Source organism: Lichenostomus cassidix, chromosome 1, assembly GCF_008360975.1.
Source record: "Lichenostomus cassidix isolate B80296 chromosome 1, HeHo_3.0, whole genome shotgun sequence".
NCBI lineage: Eukaryota > Metazoa > Chordata > Aves > Passeriformes > Meliphagidae > Lichenostomus > Lichenostomus cassidix.
This window is the reverse complement of record NC_139479.1, coordinates 94,955,732-94,976,645: the sequence shown is the minus strand read 5'-3', so window position 1 is coordinate 94,976,645 and position 20,914 is coordinate 94,955,732. Positions and strand designations below refer to the sequence as shown.

Below are 20,914 nucleotides of genomic sequence, written 5' to 3'. Positions count from 1 at the left end.
AATTGTGAAGGGGTAGGAGGGAGATGAAGGGGGAAGGAAAGAAGTTCATTGCCCAAATCTTCTCTGGCCAATGCAGCAAGAGTGTGCTAAATTCTCTGCTGAATAACCTGCTGGTTGTTGGCATCCTAGTGCATTTCAGATTTGTTGCATTATTCTACAAAGCACTCAGCTCCCAAGTAATGATTTTAAATCAAGTTAGCTCCTTCACCTACATGGGATATGTGGAACCAAATCTGACTGAAAAAAAGTTGTATGAAATTGAGGTAGTGCACAGAGCTAAGTGAATTAATGAAGTGGTGCCATAACACTTTAATCTCCTGAAACAATATTTTTTCCAAAATTTTCTGAAGAATTGTTGACTTCATGGGTAGATATGGTATAAGTTGTAGAGCTGTTCCTTTCAGGTGTTATTTATACATAATATGCATGTAAAACTCTTTGTGAATATTTGCACACATGGGAAAACTAGAACAGCACCTACAGCTAAGTAATTAAACTAGTGAGAGTATTTAAAACAGACAAAGAAGGTTCATTTGGTCAGTAAATAAAAATAATATTAAATGCTCTGCAGAGCAGTGGAAAGTAACATTTCTGTCACCCAAATGTTTCTTCATAATTAATTTACATGAAGTTATTTCTTAGATGTAGTTTTGGGATTTTTTACTGCAGCTAGAGATACTACTGATTGAGATACTACTGATGGAGAAATATCCATGCCTGTAATTACTACAGCGCTTCAGCTGTTAGAAATGTGGGATACAATTGTTGACTTTATTATAGTTCAAAAGATTTCTTTTTAATCCTTACTGCTATTTTTGGAAGCTTTGCATTGCTTTAGTTGTCACCATCACAGGAATTCATACCACTTATTGCTGTCATTAACTAGACTCTCACCTGCACTCATCATTCATCTTTGTAGATGCAGGATCAGGGGCAAAGTGGAGGGTTCCCTTTAGCTGGTTGTGTTTGGTTTTCTCATTATTAAGATTCCCAGCTGTGGACCTGCCTTTCTCAGGTTTGGAACTTTTTTTCCTGTGCTGAGAGAACTTAATTGTGAGAAGGAATAAAAAACTTACACATACATTTCTGTGCAATGTTTCTGTGGAAAGACTGGCCCACAGACTATGTTCTAGATCCAAAGGTGTCTTTTTACTACCTGACATGCATAATGTGCTATGATTAATAAATAATAATAATAATTCTCATTAGTATGAAGAATTAGGTTGCATGGTCTCCACATTGACTTCCACCCCAGCCTAACAGTCCATGAGACAGAGTAATGTCCAGCTGACTTGCAAGCAATTTTCTCTGTGCTTCCATTTTAACAATGTGACATCTGTATGTCGAGTCCTGAGTTAACCATGTAGCTCAGAGGAAATTAAGCTTTTTAACATAAGATTATCTTTTCAGATTTAGGTGAAAGGAAGCCTCTTTCTTCAAGAGTCACAACATCTGGCATGCCAGAAATGCCACCAGTTTTACCTGGTAATGATATCTCCCTTCTCTGTAGCTCTCCTCACATCTAGGCCGTCTCTCAAAAGACACAGCAATGCTTTGCTTAATGGAGGACTTATTCTGACTTGCTCTGTATGAAGCTGGAGAGATTGAAACTAGTTGCATCTGCTGCAACGTTTGAGACATTTGGAATGAAATATCGTAATGATAAGATTAATTTTTTTTTTATGTTGGTAAACAATTAGCTAGCTTGTCCAGGTTTTCTTGTGAAGAAAACCTTTGTGTTTATATGGAGATAGACATACAGATATATATATACATAGATAGATAGATATGGAGGCCTGTTGTTAGAACTAGTTCAATAATCCTTAACGTGTCAAATATGTTCATTTTGCACATTGGAAAAGTATTTCCACAGGCAGAAAAAATATTTATCTGCTGTTCTTAAGCAGGTAAAGCCACTTTGGTTACTGAGTCACTGAATGTCCCTAGAAAAGGATCAAGTCAAAAGGACCTGAACAGAAGTGTTTCCATTTCCAAAGGCTGGGAATATCAAAATATCCCAGAGGAATCACTCAGCGCCATTTCCTTATTGCCACCAATTTCATCCATATGCATGTTTGTAAACTGTCACAAGCCTTGCCTCCCTTAAACCTGAATCCAAGCCTAAAGCAATGGGCAAAATGCGCAATTATAGTGAGTGCATAGTATAGATTTATCAATTTTATGTATTGGGCTGTGCATTGTCCCTGTGCAAAATTAGGGTAACAGGGTTTGAGGAGATCAGTAAAGGTACTTGACCTTCAGTGTACAAAGAGCTGTTGAGTTGTACAAATATAAGTTGCAAGATGTGCTAGAATTCTGCAGAAAATATTTCTTGTGTCCCTTGTATGCAAGCATTTCTCTACAGATAAAGAAATTCTTTACACTGTGCTTTATTCGTGTCAGGGGCAGTAATTTCTGGTCCACAGAATGAAGGATTTCATTCATTGTAGGGAAAAGTGAGATCAGATCTTGAATTCTAAATACAAAGGTGGAATTCTTAGTTGCCATGTTACCTCTGCAAGAACTGTTAGCATCTCTTAAGGATATGTAGGAGGTGGTTTGGTAAACTTGATATTTTGGCAGTTTTCTGCTGATGTAGAGCCATTCAGCTGCTGAGGCTCATGGAGCATTGTGTTAATTGCAAGCATGGCAAGACTACATGTTTGAGCCACAAGGGACTGCCAAGAAAGGGCATGTGTGGCCATCAATACAGACATTTGGAGGGCTGGGAGCTGGTGCTGCTTGTACTGCTGTGGGCAGGCTGAGGAGATATCTCAAGATCATTTCCATGTCTGACCGTAGCAACCAAGAGACCAGAGCTGAAATCGACCTCACCTGCTTCACGGGAAACCACCAGGAAGGGTAAATAGCCAGCAATTCCCTCCTTCACTGCTTCCTTTGGCAATGCTCTTCTCTGCAGGGATGAACCTGTTCAGATGAGCAGGTGTCCCAAAAAATGGCTCAGTGATATGGCTGGACCGACCCTTATGGCTCCTTACTGAAAATTGTTCTACCTGTAAATTTTCTGCAGCCACTTTTGGGGAAGCGTTTCTGGGTTTGCTCTTATCCTTGGCTGGCAATGCCAGTTGAAAGCAGCATGGTGCCAGCACGGGCAGTGATGCTGTGCCATGGTAGCCTGGCCCAAGCAGGGCCATGTCCCCTTGTTCCCAGCTCTGTCTCCATGTGATCTGTGTGCCAGCAGCCTGTCTGAGGAGCTGAAGGTGGTTTTTGTGTTTGATCTTAGCTCCTCGAAGACCAAGGCCGAAGTCCACCACTCCTTCCTCCCTGACAACCCAGCAAACTGTGATGGGTAACTAGCAACCACCTTCTTTTCCCATTGTCTCCCATCTCTCTCACTTCCTATCACACCTCCCACCCCAAACCACCTGGCATCCTCATCATCTTCTCAGGAGAGGATAAAGACTTGTTGGTGCAGCATGGCTTGCCGACACACTCCCCACACTGGTTCTGCAATTCTGTTGTTTGATCCCACGCTCTTTCCACAGCTGATGATCATTTTCTGTAGGAAGCATGTGACATCCATGCACCATTTCTATATTGCTATCAACTTCATCCATGTGCATGTTTTGTAAACTGTCACAAGTCTTGCCTCCCTTAAACCTGAAGCCAAGCCCAAAGCAATGGGCAAAGGTGCTGCAGCCTTGTGCCAGGAATGCCCACACTTTTTCATTGCCATCTCCTGGAAGTGGGAATGCTCTGCTCTGCTGCTGCTTGTGAGGCCATGTTCCATTTTTTAAAATTGATGCATCATTTCCACTTTTGGTGAACCACAGGATGTTTCTTCACGGTTTGAGATGCCGTCAGCCTCTGGCAGTAAAGATATTTCTTGCAGATCTGTTAACAAAGCAAGGCAGGAATTGTCCCAAGAGATGTTGTGTTTTTAGCCCACCTGTTTCTTCTTTTTGGCCTAAACTGGGGCAAAGCTTAAGTGTAGAGATGAAAGGGGCCATACGTGCAAAGCCATATTTAATTCAGGCATTGGCTGTGGCACTTGGCGACAGTACTGGACATGCTTGTGGTGACAGCTTCTTTCTCAATAGCAGTCCTGTGGCATGTTGTGGCTCATGGGGTAACAAAATATTGCGTGAGCAGGCTGGTGAGCCTCAAATCTGAAGTTGTGAGCAAGTTAAAAATGTAATGAACAGTATTAAGTGACTTGGCACTTATGTTTGTAGCTGTTAGTCTTGCTTTCATATCAACTGAGATAAGTCATGTACTTCAGGATCTTTTCCAGGGAATTTACATTCCCTACCTTGCATTACTTAAAGTAATTTTCTGAGCTTTCTTGTTTTTACAGTGGAGAAATCAGATACTTGTAATTATAACAAAGCATATAAGTTTGGCTAGGCTAAGGATATTAGTTTCTGTTTCCCTGCCTGGTGATGTTGTCTGAATCACTTTTTATGTTCTTTTATTTTTGCCAAATTTTTAAATTGGATTTTTTCCAGTATCTTCATCTCATAAATTTGCTTTCTCCTTGACTTCTCTTGGCCAGTGTTCTTGTACTTTTTCAGTCTTGCATTCCTTCTAACTCATGGGAATTTTTTTCCATTTTCCTTGTGTCATTCTGTTTAATTTTTTGCATTGTATTTGTGTGGTTTTACACATCTTTGCATAATAACCTCTTTCTTAAAATTCTGCTAATTTTGCAGATTTTTCCCCCCAGTTCTTTATTATTTGTACTCTAAACCATTTTTTTCAGTTCTTTATTTTTTGTGCTAAAAACCATTGAGTCCATGGTTGCCGGTGGTTCCATGGCATGATGGTTCATGTATTTTTTAAATAATAAGCCACCATTTTTTTCCAGCCTCACATGACATTCTTCATGTTACTTCCACTCCCCAAACTTCTACATCTGCAAAAATGTCAGAGCGAGAGACTGGTAAATGGCATTTATTTTATTACCTATCGTTAATTTGTCTTGATATTTAAGTGGTGCTATTCTGATGTCTGTTTTATGTCCTGTATTTTTAAAGTTGCCTCCAATGGTCTTTCATTTGTTCATTATGGCTCCATGCTATTTGTAATAGTGACTAGTGTATAATTAGCAGTTCTAGTCTCAAGTAAGTGATACCACCTGGCTCTTTCAGACTAGTGCTGTATTACTGAAAGGTTCTGGTGTGGTCAGTGGGGCAGAATTTAGCATTTAAGAGGAAACTTTCAGGCTTTGATTAATTTTGGGTGACCAGCATAAAAGTTATTCTTTGCAGGGGGAATTTTTTTCTTTACCTAGCATTTACACATTTTAAAGAGATTCATGGGTCACACATTGGTTTCCTGTTAAAAACTTTTAAAGTAATTTCTAATAGTCAAAAGACTGCAGCAGTACAGCATTTGGTGCTAAAGTTATTTTTACAGTTACTTCTGCTAATAATTTATTATTTCTCTCCATGTATTCATGAAGAATATAGGTTTTAAGGCACAATTTATGCATTTGTATTTGAGCATGAGATTTTTCCCAGAATCTAGTAATTAAAAAATAGTAGACGGTTGCTGTGAGGTTCTCATCTGTGTTTCTGTTTGTGCTAGCATGATTAAAGCAAATGACATTTTATTATATCAGTGTATCAAACATCACTCTTTTTGGGGACCAACCAAATGGAATTGGTAAAGGAGCATTAGCATATTTTGTCATATAAAAATTAGTTTATTACAACATACATAATTCGTGTTGTCTCTAGTCTTACTTTGTTAAGGCTTTGTCAGTGTTCTTTTAGCTTCTCATCACAGATAAATTTAGAAAAGCTTTTATCTATTGCAGAATTCACACTGAACACAAACATGATGCAGCTGTGCTAATACTCAGTGGGTGGTGCTGACAGTTATCTTGCCTCTGCATGAATGCAGGATTTTTGGGTTTTTTTTGAAGCTAAGAACTCTATTTATCCAGGGTTATTTCTATCTTCATCAGACAGAAAACTTTTAGCAGTTTACCAGGCATGACTTTGTTGTTGTCTGCAACATTGTTCTCACCAAGTTACCACAGAATTCCTGCTTGATTTAAAGAACTGGGCTCTTACATTACTTATTACTTGGCCTTACACTTCATTAAGTCGTGAGTGTTCTTAATATTAGGAGCACCTACTCTTCATTTTTTCATATAACACCACTCATAGAAATGTTTCTTTCATACTCTAGGCTGCATAATTTCTCTAATGGAAGTGGTGATAGAATAGGGTCCGATAGAATCTGGGTTTTTTGCATTTGTGTTTTCATTAATATATTGTCAGAAAAATGTAAAAATATTTTTAAGCCATTTTCTGGCAAAGCATGATCTGTCTCAACAATCCTGTTTCTATCAAAGCAGCTTTATGTTAGTTGGAGGGAAAATCTGATTCTTGGCCAAAATATGAATTTGTAGTAATAGTGTTTTGATACCACCTGTGTGAAAATACCTTTGCGTATGCTGTATCAAAATAACACTGGGCATTTGCAGCTCCTTATTTAAAAGACTTATCTGGCAAATCCAAACTAAACTGTGGGGTAGAAGAGGTTTTCTGCCAGCTGTTGCTATTGGATAGAATTTTAAAAATGCAATACAGACAGCTGGCATTATAGTTAATGCCTAAAATTAGATGTTGCTTATTAAAAAAAAAAAATTACCCCACAAGACAAAAATGGACTAGGCTACCACAAATATCAACAAGAAATGTGTATACAAGAAATATAAAATAAATTTATATCCCTTGGACCTGCTAAGGGCTGAAGATCACCTTATCTAAAGGCTGATTTCACTTATTGTTTCAAGATTGTTTTCGTATTTGATCTTAGCTACCCGGGGATCAGGCCTGAAAATCACTTCTCACCCCTCCATGGAAACCAGAGGGAGCGTGATGGGTAAATAGCATATAATTCCATTAGCTTTTCCATCCCTTGCCATCACTTCCAGCAGCTGTGGAGAGTGCCAAGATTCATGCAGACACATTGCTTTGAAAACTACTTGGTGCTAGGCTTTCTCCTCACACTCCACCCCCACCCCTGCTCAACACAGCCAGTTCTGTGCAATCAAAGCTGGAAAATAATTCCCCACACTGACTGAATAACAATCCATAAAAAAAAAAATCTCTGCTAGCTTACGTTGCCTTCCAGTTTCTTCTGGTAGCTGCAGTTTTCTTTCAAAGAATAAGTACTTTAAAAAAGAGGTCATGAGAAGAAGATTGCCTTGCATGAGCTACCGGAATTGACCCTCCTTCATTTCACACCAGCTTCAGTGTTAATGTAACACCTCATTTCTCAGCTGATCTTTACAGCTGCTGCCACCTTGCTTGATCTCACATCAATGCTGTCTTGAATTGCCCAACAGCTACTGGCCAAATACTGCGGATCTGAAGCCAGTTCTAATTTTAACTCCAGATTTTCTTTCAGCTTTTGATGAAAATCAGCACATTTCTTCAAGATCTGAAACATCTGGCATCCAAGAAATGCCATCAGCTGTACCTGGTAATACTTGAAAAATGTGATTTTAAATAGGAATTCCCACAGAGGTTTCATAAAAAATTTAGTATACTGTTAGTTAAGTTTAACATGATTCAAAATAACTTCAGAGCTGTCGTAAGTAATTCACTCTCTCAAATACCAAAATAATTTAGGAAATTTTGCATGAAATAATAAATATACTCTTCTAATTTTGGCCTACATTCATGATATATTTACAAGTCTGTATTGCTGTGTTTGATGTTAATAGGCATGTTTTATTACATAAAATAGCATTCTCTCTTCAATTTGTAGTACTGCAGAGGGGTAGAGTGAAAGCCTATACCAGTTTTGTTTAAATACCTGAATGAATCTATTCTAAGGGTTGAAAGTGTTGAGTAAGTCATATAGGAATATCAGGACAAATAGCAATGAATATATAGGGTTCAAAATAATGGAGAATAGACCCTTAAGTACTTTAATTGGAATATGTTTAAAGCAATTATTTAAATTACATTTTGCTGCCAGAAAGGGAGGCTGCATAGGCACAATACTAATAGAAACAAAAATGTGCAATATCTCGTATTTCTATATTGCTTGAGTTCAATTTTTTAAAATAAATAGCACAACATTGTAATTAACGAAAACATTTGCAACAAATTGATCTTGACCTGACACTTCGGTAGTGGACCTGATGCATTCAAACACCCTTGAAACCTGCTATACCAGACCCCAGTGAAATGAAACTGGTGGGATGATGGTATTTTATTGATATTTAATTTACTTACACCTAAAAATATATAATAATCTATATAGTTTTCCTGTTCTTCCTTGTCAAAATTTATCCTTTAGACTTCCTCTATTTCCTCAATTCAAAAAATAAGCTAACTTACCAATACCTTACAAAATGAAACACTGAACACATGCAGTTTTATTAATAGTCAAGGTTCTGTTTTGTTTAGTGTCCCTCTAAGAATTAATATTTAATTTCCATCCAGTAATGACAATTTCATCCAAAGTCTATTTCAAGTTGTTGCCAAAACTCCCTTGCAGCAAAAAGTAGTTTAGGTTTAGTTGTCATAGCACTGCCACTTGCTGCCTTTTTACTGCTGTGAACACATTTTCTTCTAAGTCTAAAGGGCAAGCCTGTTAAAGAACAGTTTTGTATCAGTCGTTTCTTGATCACCAGCTAAAATGCATCTTTGTATAAAGTGCAAAAAAACTGATCTTTTGCACCAACTTCTGTGAATTTCTTCTTTCTCTTGGTGCAATTTAGACTCCAGAAAGCATAAAAGAAGAAGATTCGCATGAGTTCTGTCTAGCATCAGATAGTGGATTCTCTTGTCACCATATTGGGCTGAATGTCTTTCTCTTTGTTCACATACTACACTCTCCAAAATCTTTTCTGTATTATCTTGCTCATGTTTGCAATGACATCACCTTGAAAAACACAGCTTGTGTGTTTGCTGTCCCAGCAACAGTCAGATTCCTCGGCACTTTAAATCCAGATTTTCTGTGCAGCTCCTAATGAAACACAGACAGTCTCACAATTCACCTCTAAAGCATCTGGAGTCACGGAAATACCATCAGTTCAGTCTAGTATTGATATTTCTTGCAAACTGAGTGGTTTTGAATTATCAGAAGGGTTCCCAGTGTGCTTTTGTTGAAATGTTGGGTTGATTTCCTTTACTTTAGGGATAACTGCAAGATAAAAATTCTTCAGCTGATACTACATTTGTTTAGGGCAATATATAAGACATTTAAAATATTGGATTATGATTTTCTTTCCAAATTCTGAGTTCACTTTTACAAAACTAATTGGTAGTATTACCTGTAATTGCCATTGACCAATTATGTATTACTTAATATAACAGAATCCTGATACAGGTAGCTACTGTGTTACTTCATGTCACATCCTTTTTTATTTTCTATGTACTTTGTTATTACTAAAGTATATTTCTGTGGTTATTGGTATTTAAGACATCATCCTGGTCAGTTGTAACATTGAGGGTAGAGGGTGATGTGTGCAGGAAATTCTCTTTGTGAATTTATCTTCTACTGATTTTTCATGTTCAGTTGTGATTTTAAAACAGCTTAATGGCTGTTCAAGTTGTAAATCCTGAAGTTGTATACAATATTCAAACATATTTCTCATAAAGGAAGACCTTCCAGTTATCACAAAAATCTTATTAGGGAGGTGAAAATTAGCAAAATGAGCATTGCAAATGCAAGCTCAGGGTTTGGGATTTTTCAAAATAGCTTGAGACTTGATAATCTAGATATATCTAGGGGGAAAAAATTATTTATTTAGGGAGATAAAGGTTTGTCAGCTTTCTGCATGTTTCCTAAATAATCAAGGCAATTTCTTTCATATTTTTCTTCCTCTATAGGACAAATTTAATGCTAAGCACAGGAGCTCTCATTTTCTTCTCTTGGTATACTCTGAACTTTGCCCTCTACTGCAAACCTCTACAGATATTTGTAAATGTTCTATAGTATTGCCTGTACACTAACAAGTAGGTACTTCCTGTTATATCTGCTATCCTACCAGCTATGTTGAACACTCTAAAATCGGTGGTAGTCAAGGTGCAGACATTCTGAAAATGTATTTGTGAAACTCATTATTCCTATTTTTCAACAAACTAAATTAAGATGGAGAGGACAGTAAGTAGCCCTGTGTCACAGAGCAGTGTGTAGTCAGATGAAAATGGAGAAATTTCTGAAGGTCTTTCAATCCACCCCCTGTCAATCTACTCTACAAACCTTCGATGCATTTTGGAAGGACTATATTTGTTAAGACTGGAGGAAAGAATTGTTAACAATTCTCTCAGAGCAAGTACTCCATGTTTGAAATATTCTCTTTGTTAGTCCATCAAATTTGTGCTCTTTCACTTTTACTTTAATGTGTTCTTGCAAGTGTGGTAACTATTTCCAAACTTTGATTCCATTTTCTGAGGTAAACTGTTTGATTATCATCTGCTTGTGTTAGGGGTTTGCCCCATGCTTTTATGAAAAACTTTTTTTTTAAAAATACATTCTCAGGCAAGAAAAGAGATTTTTTTTTTCTGTGATCTTTGCACTCACTGTTGTCATTTGCATACCTGTTCACTAATTACGGGAAAATAAACATGACTCTTCTTGTAGCTTACGCTTGTCTTCCAGTGTAGATATGATTCTGTCGGTTCAAAATACTTCATAACTCTTCAGAATTAAAACTTGTAAATTAATTAAACTATTCCATTAGAGATTCTTACAGATATTTTTTAAGAAAGCAGAAGTTGATTTTCTTCTACCAGTTGGCCCAGCTCTTGATAGAAATGCTTATATAGTTCACCCGTATGCATTTTTCAGCAAAGAAGATATTTTTTCCTTTTTTTCCCTGTCAGGCATATATTATTTTAGCATCAAAGTTCAGATTTTAAGTGTGGTGAAGTATATGTTAATTAGAGCTAGTTAATTGTTTTTCAGTTTAAATATAAGGTGGACAGTATCTTTGATGAAAGCAGAAATTCTATCTATATATTCATTGACTAGTTTGCAATTTATAGTCTGAAAATTTTTTATGCCAGAAAAAGGATTTTGGAATCTGTCATTTATTGCAGTTAAAAGACAGCTCTGGAGCATCATGACTGCCATTATTGTGTAATAGGAGCAGTGTTTAGCTAGTGGCTGGGGGTTTGTGGTAATATCAAGTGACAAAAAAAATTATGTACGATTTATTTGGCAGAAAAAGTGTACATGAGAAACCACAACTGAAATATTGATTTATTTGGGTGTGATTAAAGTAACGTTTTCATATGCATAGAGAGACTGCCATAACATCTCAAGCTAGTTTCCATCTCTAATCTTAGCTCTCCCGAGACCAGTTCTGGAGCCCACAACTTTTCCTTTCCTGAAAACCACAAGGACAGTGATGGGTAAACAGTGATTCCATCCTAATTTCTATCATTTCACAATACTTAAATAAGAAAAGCTGTATTTTAATATTTAGTCCAGATTTTCAATTTTTTTTGTGATAGTGGCAATGTCAAACATTTCAGCAAAATGGTCATTCATTTATAAAGATGATGAGATATTTAATTATTAAGATTCTCAATCACTCTTTGAAATTTTCTGCTCCATAGGCTTAGTTCACTAAAAGATTAACTCTCTCCATACTACACTAACTCAATTAAGCCACCCTGATCTTTAAGTGGAATAATCTTGTAATAAATTCAAATATTTTGCAAATGAATGCAAATACATATGATTGTAATATGGGTTTGATTCACACAGCTCTGGAATAGCACTGCTTAAAAAAGAGTTCATCTCTATTTGTGAAAGAAGTTTTCTGGTTTAATCTTAGTTTCTCAGAGACTAAAGCTGAAATATACTTCTCCTTACTTTGCAAGCCAAGGAACAGTGGAGGGTAAATTAGATTTTATTTTTCTTTTTTTTTCACCATCACTTGATATAATTTTCATCTGCTTTGAGTAATATCAGTGGTTTGTTAATGCACTTTAAAACATTTGCCATACTAATGGCATGATTATGATGTTTGAAAATATGCTTTTTTCCATCACTTAAAAATGAGTTTTGAAGGGACTGGTGACAAAAAGAATTTGTCATTAAATTCCTGGGTGGCTGTATGTGTAGTTCTTATTTTGAAAATTCTTTATAGAAAGAAATATTCCAATATGGCAGAAGCATAATTTTGAGTCCTCTTACTGATGTGGATTTGTTAGCATACGTAACTTATTTTTATTTTTTTCAATGAGAATTAAAGTTCAAGCTTGATGAATAAGCACGTTAATCATTGGCTTAGAGACTAACTGAAAGTAAGAATGGGAATTATCATATTTCACAGGGAATTGCAAGGACTTCCATGTGGATGATGAGAGCTTATGAGGTCTGTTCTATGTAAAAGCAATAATAATAATGAAAACAGTAAGAAAAGACTTATTTATAAAAATTATTGAACTTTTAAGAAAGGTTGAAGTTATGACTGAGTATTGATAACATGATATGCAGTTTATTCCTTCATGCTCAAACAATTAGCAGTTAGCATTTGCAGCTGCTTGGAGACATACCCAGCACTTGTCATCTAAGATGAGTCTTGGCTCATATTCTCTCTTCATTTCCTGTTGGTTTTGCATCTCCCAAGGAAATGTAAGGAGTGGTTTGGTGAATTAGACATTTAGGCATTTTTCTGCTGATGTAGAGCCATTCAGCTGCTGAGGCTCAGGGAGTATTGTGTTAATTGCAACCATGGTAAGACACTTGACTACATGTTTGAGCCACAAGGGACTGCCAAGAAAGGGCATGTGTGGCCATCAATACAGACATTTGGAGGGGCTGGGAGCTGGTGCTGCTTGTACTGCTGTGGGCAGGCTGAGGAGATATCTCAAGATCATTTCCATGTCTGACCGTAGCAACCAAGAGACCAGAGCTGAAATCGACCTCACCTGCTTCACGGGAAACCACCAGGAAGGGTAAATAGCCAGCAATTCCCTCCTTCACTGCTTCCTTTGGCAATGCTCTTCTCTGCAGGGATGAACCTGTTCAGATGAGCAGGTGTCCCAAAAAATGGCTCGGTGATATGGCTGGACCGACCCTTATGGCTCCTTACTGAAAATTGTTCTACCTGTAAATTTTCTGCAGCCACTTTTGGGGAAGCGTTTCTGGGTTTGCTCTTATCCTTGGCTGGCAATGCCAGTTGAAAGCAGCATGGTGCCAGCACGGGCAGTGATGCTGTGCCATGGTAGCCTGGCCCAAGCAGGGCCATGTCCCCTTGTTCCCAGCTCTGTCTCCATGTGATCTGTGTGCCAGCAGCCTGTCTGAGGAGCTGAAGGTGGTTTTTGTGTTTGATCTTAGCTCCTCGAAGACCAAGGCCGAAGTCCACCACTCCTTCCTCCCTGACAACCCAGCAAACTGTGATGGGTAACTAGCAACCACCTTCTTTTCCCATTGTCTCCCATCTCTCTCACTTCCCATCACACCTCCCACACATAACCACCTGGCATCCTCATCATCTTCTCGGGAGAGGATGAAGCACTCGCCACACTGGTTCTGCAGTTCTGTTGTTTGATCCCACGCTTTTTCCATAGCTGTTGATTGTTTTCTGCGGGAAGCATGTGACATCCTGCAGAGAGACCATGTTGCTGCTCTTGGCCTTCAGCTCCATTCCCTGCTTCTTTGTGTTTGGTATTGGGTCTTGCTCTCTCTGACACATTCAAACATGGCAGCATTCTTAAGAGGCCAATCTCAGCTGGGCTGGCACAAGAGGACACGCCTTTCCATTGCCATTCCCTGGAAGTGGGAATGCTCTGCTCTGCTGCTGCTTTTGAGGCCATGTTAGGGTTTTAAGATTGATGCCTTATTTTCGCTTTTGGTGAACCACAGGATGTTTCTTCACACTTTGCGACACCAGCAGCCTCTGGCAGTAATGATATTTCTCACAGTTCTGGCAGCGATGCAAGGCAGGAATTGTCCCACTAGATATTATTGTGCTTTTAGCCCACCTGTTACTTCTCTTGGGCCTAAACTGGGGCAAAGCATTAGTGTAGAGATAAAAGGGGCCACATGTGCAAAGCCATATTTAATTCAGGCATTGGCTATGGCAATTCCGCTCTTCTTCATATTTGTTCTAACAGTTTCTTCATCATTTTCATTGCCAGTCCATCTTCATGCATCTACATGAGGAAATCCACTGCATGTTCGTTTGAGATGTTTTCCTTACCCAAATCCCTAGTTTCTTAGTAATGTATTGAAACCTGTTCAATATATATGTTCAGATAATGCAAAAAAATGGGTTTTTTTGGTTTTGTTTTGTTTTTTTCCAGCTTCACTGGACTCTAATCATATTAGTTTCCTGTCCCAAACTTCTGCATCTGCAGAAATCCCAAAAATAGAGACTGGTAAATTGTATTTATGATACTTTCATTGCTTGGTACTTGGTTTTGCATCAGGGATGTTAGAGTTAGAGGCTGTTTGCTGTGATTGCTTGGTGTTGTCTGAAGCAGAATTTTGTTTGCAGTGTCAAATAGTTAGGCTCTATAATTACATGGTGATATTTTGTGGCATAGGGTAAAATTCAAACTAAACCACAGGAATTATTTTTTTCTTTTGAGTGGTTTTTATCTGTTGAATAGATTAGGACCAAAAGGACCAATAGCTAGATGGGTTCATTATCAGTTATAAAGATATATTCTTGTCTGTTGCATTTTACCATGGGGGATTTTCTGTTAGCCATATCGTACACATTATTTTGTGGTTTTCTCTATTCATAAGACTGTTTTTCAAGTTATGTTGCTACTTCACCTTGAAACTTTTATTATTGGGGTCATTGGTATTCAAGATTATGTGTATTCATTGCAAAGGTACAAATGTGCAAGAGAATAGAAGGAAAATTATCCTAAACCTGTTGACAATATTTCAACAGTATCGTTTCAGATTTTCTGCCTCACTGTCTCTTCAATGTATCACAAAAGTTGTGTTAATTTATATTACGTCGATTAGGTAAAATATCACAAATGAGAAATTGCATGATATGTAGTGTGTTAAAACCCATAAGTCAAAATACTGGCATGTGCTATACTGAAACAAACAAAGCTTTGGCAACAGAAATAGCTGGTTATATAAATTCATATTTGCATGTATTTAAAATACGTAGATCTCTTTCTACAGGTGCAGGTGCAGTCAAAAGCACAGGTTTTTCATGTTCCATGTGCCCAGATCAATTGACTCCTGTTGATAAATCTGCTCTTAAGGGGATTACAGTTACTGTCTGGAATGTATTAGGTGCACGTGACATCTTCGAAACTTTGAGGTTTTTTCCTTTCTTTTCAAGCTGAAAATTTATGAAACTCTGTTGAAGTGGTGTTGGCACCTTGCAAAGTAGTGCGAAGCACTCTTTCTTTTTCTGATTCTTCCCCCCCCCCCCCCCCCTTGCTATGTCTGCATTAGCTCAGGGATATTTACATTTTTCCACAGTTACAAGTTCAGCTGACCTGGAACAAACTATGCCTCCGCTTTCCAGAACACCTCATGTGCTAACTACCACTGCGGGTAATAGTAATACATTAGCTTTTCAGTTAAACCCCTTTTGGTGTTTGGACAGCCATTTTTAAAATTGCATTGATCCTAGGTATTTTGATCATCTTCCATGTTGTCTTCTGTGTGAGTCATAATCATTAGTGTAGACACACTAAGTTCCCTTTTTTACATGACAGCTTGTGCTTTCCGCTGAGAAACTCACCTGGTGGTGTTTCTGATCTCACATTCATTTTTTAAAAATCTTCTAGGGATATTTTGAGATATACTAACATGAAAAAAGCCTGGTTTAATACTACTACTAAAGACTAAATCTTAATAAGAATTCTAAAGTTACTTGCTTTTTTTTGCAAGCCCAATTTTTATATGCTCAGGTAGAACAAGTTTTTACACCATATATGGTCTTGCAGCATAGGAAGCTCCTTTCTTATTATTTTTTGGCTGTTTAGTGATTTTTTAAACTGTATTTTACGCTTGTGTTTCATGTGTGTATATGCACACAGATTATATGACATTAAAATTCAAATAATAAAGTATCGACTAAAAAATATTGAACAAAACAAAACACTGAACAGAACTAAGGCAGGTGATTTCTTTTTCACAGAAATATACTTGCAGTGCTTTTTAGTTTTTACAGGGATGTTTTCCTTTTTTGTTCGAGTTTGGGGGGAGGTTGGTTTTTTGAGTGCTTTATTTTATAATCATGGTGTTACAAGTTTTTATCTTTGTATTTTCTGGGTTACTTTAAACTACGTGGACCATGTGATCCAGAGCAATATTAGCTTTGGTGGGCTGACACTTTAGTTTTAGTTCTCATTTTAACCACTAGCTTCAGCTCACACTTTAAACCAGCACTGCTCCATTCCTGAGGTAAAGTGTGCTTATGGTGAAGTGTAAATTAGGTGTGGTATAACTTATCACATTTTTTGGTTGTTCTTCTATGGCCAAAAAAAGCTGTGTGTAGAATTAATAATCACAGATAATGTGACCTGGTTTTTTTATAGTTTTCAGTGGTACTCAGCCTGTTCTTTCAAGTCCTGTGGCACCTAGTAAGCCCGAAATAACTGATGCTGGACCAGGTACAATAATCTCTACCTAGTTCTTAATTCAGTAGCTCAAGGCATGCTCTAAAACTCAACTGAAATAGATACATGTCTGTTCTTTTCAGTGCACATTTGGATTAGCCCTTAAGAGCTGATTTTGAATTTATATTGCTGCTAATGGTTGAAATTGGCATTTTCTCACAGTTACAACACACATGGCAACTAACAGTCACATATTTCTCTTTCAGTGTTTTGAAAAATATGCCACATAGAAAATTGAAAAACAGTATTTGTACAGTAGTTCTGATGAAAACACTGTGATGTGAACTGTAGGTGGCATTTTATTGCTGTAGCCTTATTAAAAATTTTAACATTAGTGCATCCTTAACAGCATGGAATTGGTTAACAGTAACAGACATTCAGTGGTTTTGGACTGAAACCACAGCTGGATCTGTTGTCAGCTCTCTATTCCAAATTTCTTATGTTTTTATGTCTGACTAATTGATTGTTCAACATGTCCTCTTCATTAAATGTCTACATTTTACACAATACCATCTCCCTTAAGTATTGGACCAAAACTCAAAATGTTCAAAAGCTCTACTTAGAGTCTTATGGCAGTGGTTGGGATCCAGACCAGTTGCAATGATGGCAGGAAAAAATAAACATCCAGAATTTTTGCACATCACAGATGTGCTGATTTATAGTGACTGAAGATTTGTGTAGTTCTGAATTTCTCCCTAACGCATACTAAACTGACAAGTGTCCAAGAATTAGTGAAACATTTGTTATTCTTGTAAAAACAAATTTATTTTTGCTTATGAAGAAAGAGTTTCTTCCATTAGGTCTTTGCTCTCTTATGACTGTCATCATTTCTTCCAGCAGCAACAAGTGAATCCATTCTGGAATTGTTCACACCTAAAACTCCTCATCCTTTTCAATGGCCAAGGGTAACATTAGGTAATGTTGTTTTCACCCAGTGAAAAACTCTGTTTGTTTTGAGCACTCCATCCCATATGAATGCATTCCTTCCAGCATATCATTTCACATCCACAATCATTCTTTATCCTGGTTGGAGAGTCTTGTTCTTCCATTGTCATTATACTGATTGCTCCTGACATATCTGTGTATGACAACATGGTTCTGGGTGGCTTTACTGTCTCAGAGAAGTAAACCTTGCCTCTTGCATGATAAAACACCACCATCCTTTTATTAGTGCTCTGTCTCTTTTACTCCCAATGCACTCGCATGTGCTGATTGTCTCTGATATGCAAAGCTTTCAGAATGGAAATTTTAATTGTTTTGGATTCACAGAATCTTATTTCCGATCAATTCACAGCATTTCAGTATCATCTCCATTCCACACTTTCAAATCTGATTTCATCAGCTGGCTTTGACATTCCATACTAAGTTGTCTTCAATATAAACTTGTGACATGTGCTGTTTGTTGTGGGAAATGCTTGTTAAACAATTTTTCATTGCAAACTGAGCTCTTTATTTCAGCTCCAAAAGAAATACCACTTATTCCTTCTAAACCGAAACCATCTGCTTCCCCAGAAGTACAGCATGTGAAACCTGGTAATTGTGCACATCATTTTCATAAGTTGGTATGCAGAGAGATATTTTCTCTAAAAATATCTAAGCAAAACTTCCTAAAAAGGACAGGAGCTATGCAATACATGAGCATCCTGACTAACTCATCACTCTAAAATTGGTCATTTGATGTTGCCTAGCATAAGAAATGAGAGTTAAACTAGTCAGTTGTATGCATTTGGGTCCAGTGATAAAAATATCAACCAGTTCTCTAGTGTTGTAACCTTTTTAAAGGTGAGGAATGGAAAAAAATCTTCTGGGTGGCATAAAGTAATAAATATTATTTTTATAATCTCCTTTGCCACTCCCCATCTCCCACTTTCACACAGACACACTAGGACAAAGATGACATCTTTGCTAGTACCATAGGAACATTATCATCGTGTCATGTCTTTTCTGCTTTTTGATCAAAAAAACAGACCTCTACTAATTTTCTTCTAATTTGCAGTTAAGGGAATTACCTCCTTTAGTGATTCAGGTACTGGACCAATAAGTACTATGCTATGGATTATTCAAGACCTAACAGATTTCTGTTCTCATGTCTTACCAACAGACAGATTAGTAAAAAGCAGGAGCTGCTTTTATTGTCTTATACCTCTCTTACAACTAACTGCAGGTACTGATTTAGGATTTTCAGCAAAAATTTGGCATCTAGAAGTTTCCTTTCATATCAATTCTCTGGTGTTCATTATGGACTACATTCTTTTCTTTCTCATCTCTTCTTTCTCATTACTTTCCCTTAACAGAAGAGAAATTTATTTGCTGATAGAATCAAATACAAGATTAAAATGTCCCGAGAACATAAATTCAGGGAAGGAGCCTTAGAACCAGACTCTCACAAGTAGCCACAATCATTCAGTGTGCAATTTCATAGGAAATAAAGCTAAAAAGAAGTATAGGGTGTTGCACACAAGGGTAAAGCTTATTTAGAGTGTTAAAATACAATTCCCCTAAACTACTGGAATGATAATTAGTACTGCTACCTCTACTGATCGGTTCAATTACACTTGAATTTTTCTTTTCTAGCCCCCAAACCACCAGTTTTGGAGCCTAAAACTTCTCAGACAGTTGAACAACCAAAAGCAACCCTAGGTAATATGTGTTTCTGTAGCTGCTGGTCACTCTTCACAGTTCAAGCCACAGTTTGTACTCTATTATTTTATCTCATAGCTTTTGCTGTATTTAATTCATGTCTCTGAAAGGGGAAAAAAGTTAGGAAATAAGCATTCAGTAATGTTTTCTTAAACTTAAGAGAAAAAGAAACCATTTCTTTCATGCAGTTTTGCTAGTTCTATAGTACAATAAAAATTTTTGTCTTTCATTTTGCTGAGAGCTTTTCTACACCAATGCTTTTTACTCAGAGAACTCATTGGAAATATGATTGAAATGCCAAGTGCAAAGGCAGTATTGTGGATGTTGATCCCAGAATTCTCAGTGAAGGATTTCTGTGGTACTAGGTTAATGTGTTCATTCTACTGTTTTATGGATCCTTCTGAAAGTCATTTTGGCTCGAAAAACACCTCTCAGGCACTTCGTGTCTCATTCTATTCTGTTCTTTCTGTAAGCGTCAAACATTTTTCCACTGTATCAATTGCTATGAAACACTTTATTGGAAAGCAGTCTTGTAGCACTGCTTTTTAAAGATGTACAGAGTTACTGACTACTGCCTGAAACTGAGCATACACCTTATCTGAAGTCAGACTAACAGTCGGATTAGCTAGTTACAGTTTCAGCCCATGCATGTGTAATGGAAAAAAGTTTTCTAGGACTCGTTCTTAATTTTTACCATTTACATGATGCTACTTCTATTCTATTAGCAGAATTCAATGACTTCAATTATGAAGCAGTTCCATTTTTTAAAATTGCTTCCATGTTTTTCCAGCTCTCTGCCAGTAGTTTCTCTACAGTGCCAAAAACTGAGGACATTTTTGCATATTTTATCTATATATGTCTTCAGATGGCTTGAAATTGACCTGGAATTCAAAAGGATAAACAGAACTATTGTTTTATCTCTTAGGTATCTTGGAAAAATGAGTTTCCCAACTTAATGAGCACAACATCATATTTAAATGCAATTGCTCACTTTAACAGTGAGGAACCAACAGCGATTTTGCTTTGGTGCTGAAGTCTTAGGAAGATTTTTAAGAATCTTTTTTGGCATACCTGATTTTACCATTTGCTTTTGTTCCCAGTAGCCATTCATTACCTCATTTGAATTTTTTGTGATACAGTGGAAAGGATAAACTTATAATCCAGTATATTTCTTTCAGCTCCTAAAGAAGCAAAACTCACAACTTCTGCATCTAAACGTAGACCAACTTCCAGACCCAAAAAGCCACGAACTAAACCTGGTAACTAATTTCCATAGCAAACATTTGTTACAGTGTATCACTTAAGTAGCGCATTTTAGCTTAAATTTCTTCTGTGTCAAGTTCAGCACTTCATCATCAAAAAGGTGAGGAATTCCTCTTTGATGAATAATATTTTTGTATTGCATCCAAAAAGAAAAAAAAAAAAGAAGCAAAGCAAGAAAACTTTTAACTTTTTAAACTTTTTTTTTTTGTATCCCAAATTAACAACTCACACAGCCTGACATTGAAGCAAATTGTTTCCCTGCTTTTCATTTTGAAATAACTAGTTTTCCAACCTAGTTTAGCATAGGATCCAGAAAATGCAAATTCTCCTGCTTTGCTGGTGGTTATAGCAACTTACATAGAACCATAGGATTGTATTGATTCAGTAATCATTAGTGCATATGTAGACTTACCTGAAATAAGAGTGGAATTTTGTTTTGGAATTCAGTAAAGACACATTTT

The 20,914-nt window shown here is 37.0% G+C and overlaps 1 protein-coding gene across 26 annotated transcripts in view; it reads left to right on the top strand.

Annotated features, from left to right (window-relative positions):
- The window catches only part of ABI3BP (ABI family member 3 binding protein), a 140,022-nt gene that overhangs the window by 62,410 nt on the left and 56,698 nt on the right, over positions 1-20,914 (top strand). For 14 of the 26 annotated variants that reach the window (XM_085072150.1, XM_085072103.1, XM_085072099.1 and 11 more), the window contains 16 exons: positions 1,411-1,485; positions 2,803-2,862; positions 3,245-3,310; positions 4,829-4,903; positions 6,793-6,858; positions 7,375-7,461; positions 11,286-11,351; positions 12,846-12,905; positions 13,288-13,353; positions 14,256-14,330; positions 15,406-15,480; positions 16,470-16,544; positions 17,388-17,465; positions 18,009-18,083; positions 19,125-19,190; positions 20,369-20,449. In XM_085072150.1, coding sequence (XP_084928276.1) covers positions 1,411-1,485; positions 2,803-2,862; positions 3,245-3,310; positions 4,829-4,903; positions 6,793-6,858; positions 7,375-7,461; positions 11,286-11,351; positions 12,846-12,905; positions 13,288-13,353; positions 14,256-14,330; positions 15,406-15,480; positions 16,470-16,544; positions 17,388-17,465; positions 18,009-18,083; positions 19,125-19,190; positions 20,369-20,449 — 1,146 coding nt within the window. The remainder of the gene's footprint in view (positions 1-1,410; positions 1,486-2,802; positions 2,863-3,244; positions 3,311-4,828; positions 4,904-6,792; positions 6,859-7,374; positions 7,462-11,285; positions 11,352-12,845; positions 12,906-13,287; positions 13,354-14,255; positions 14,331-15,405; positions 15,481-16,469; positions 16,545-17,387; positions 17,466-18,008; positions 18,084-19,124; positions 19,191-20,368; positions 20,450-20,914) is intronic. The other 12 variants (XM_085072156.1, XM_085072141.1, XM_085072168.1 and 9 more) reach the window with 10 other exon arrangements.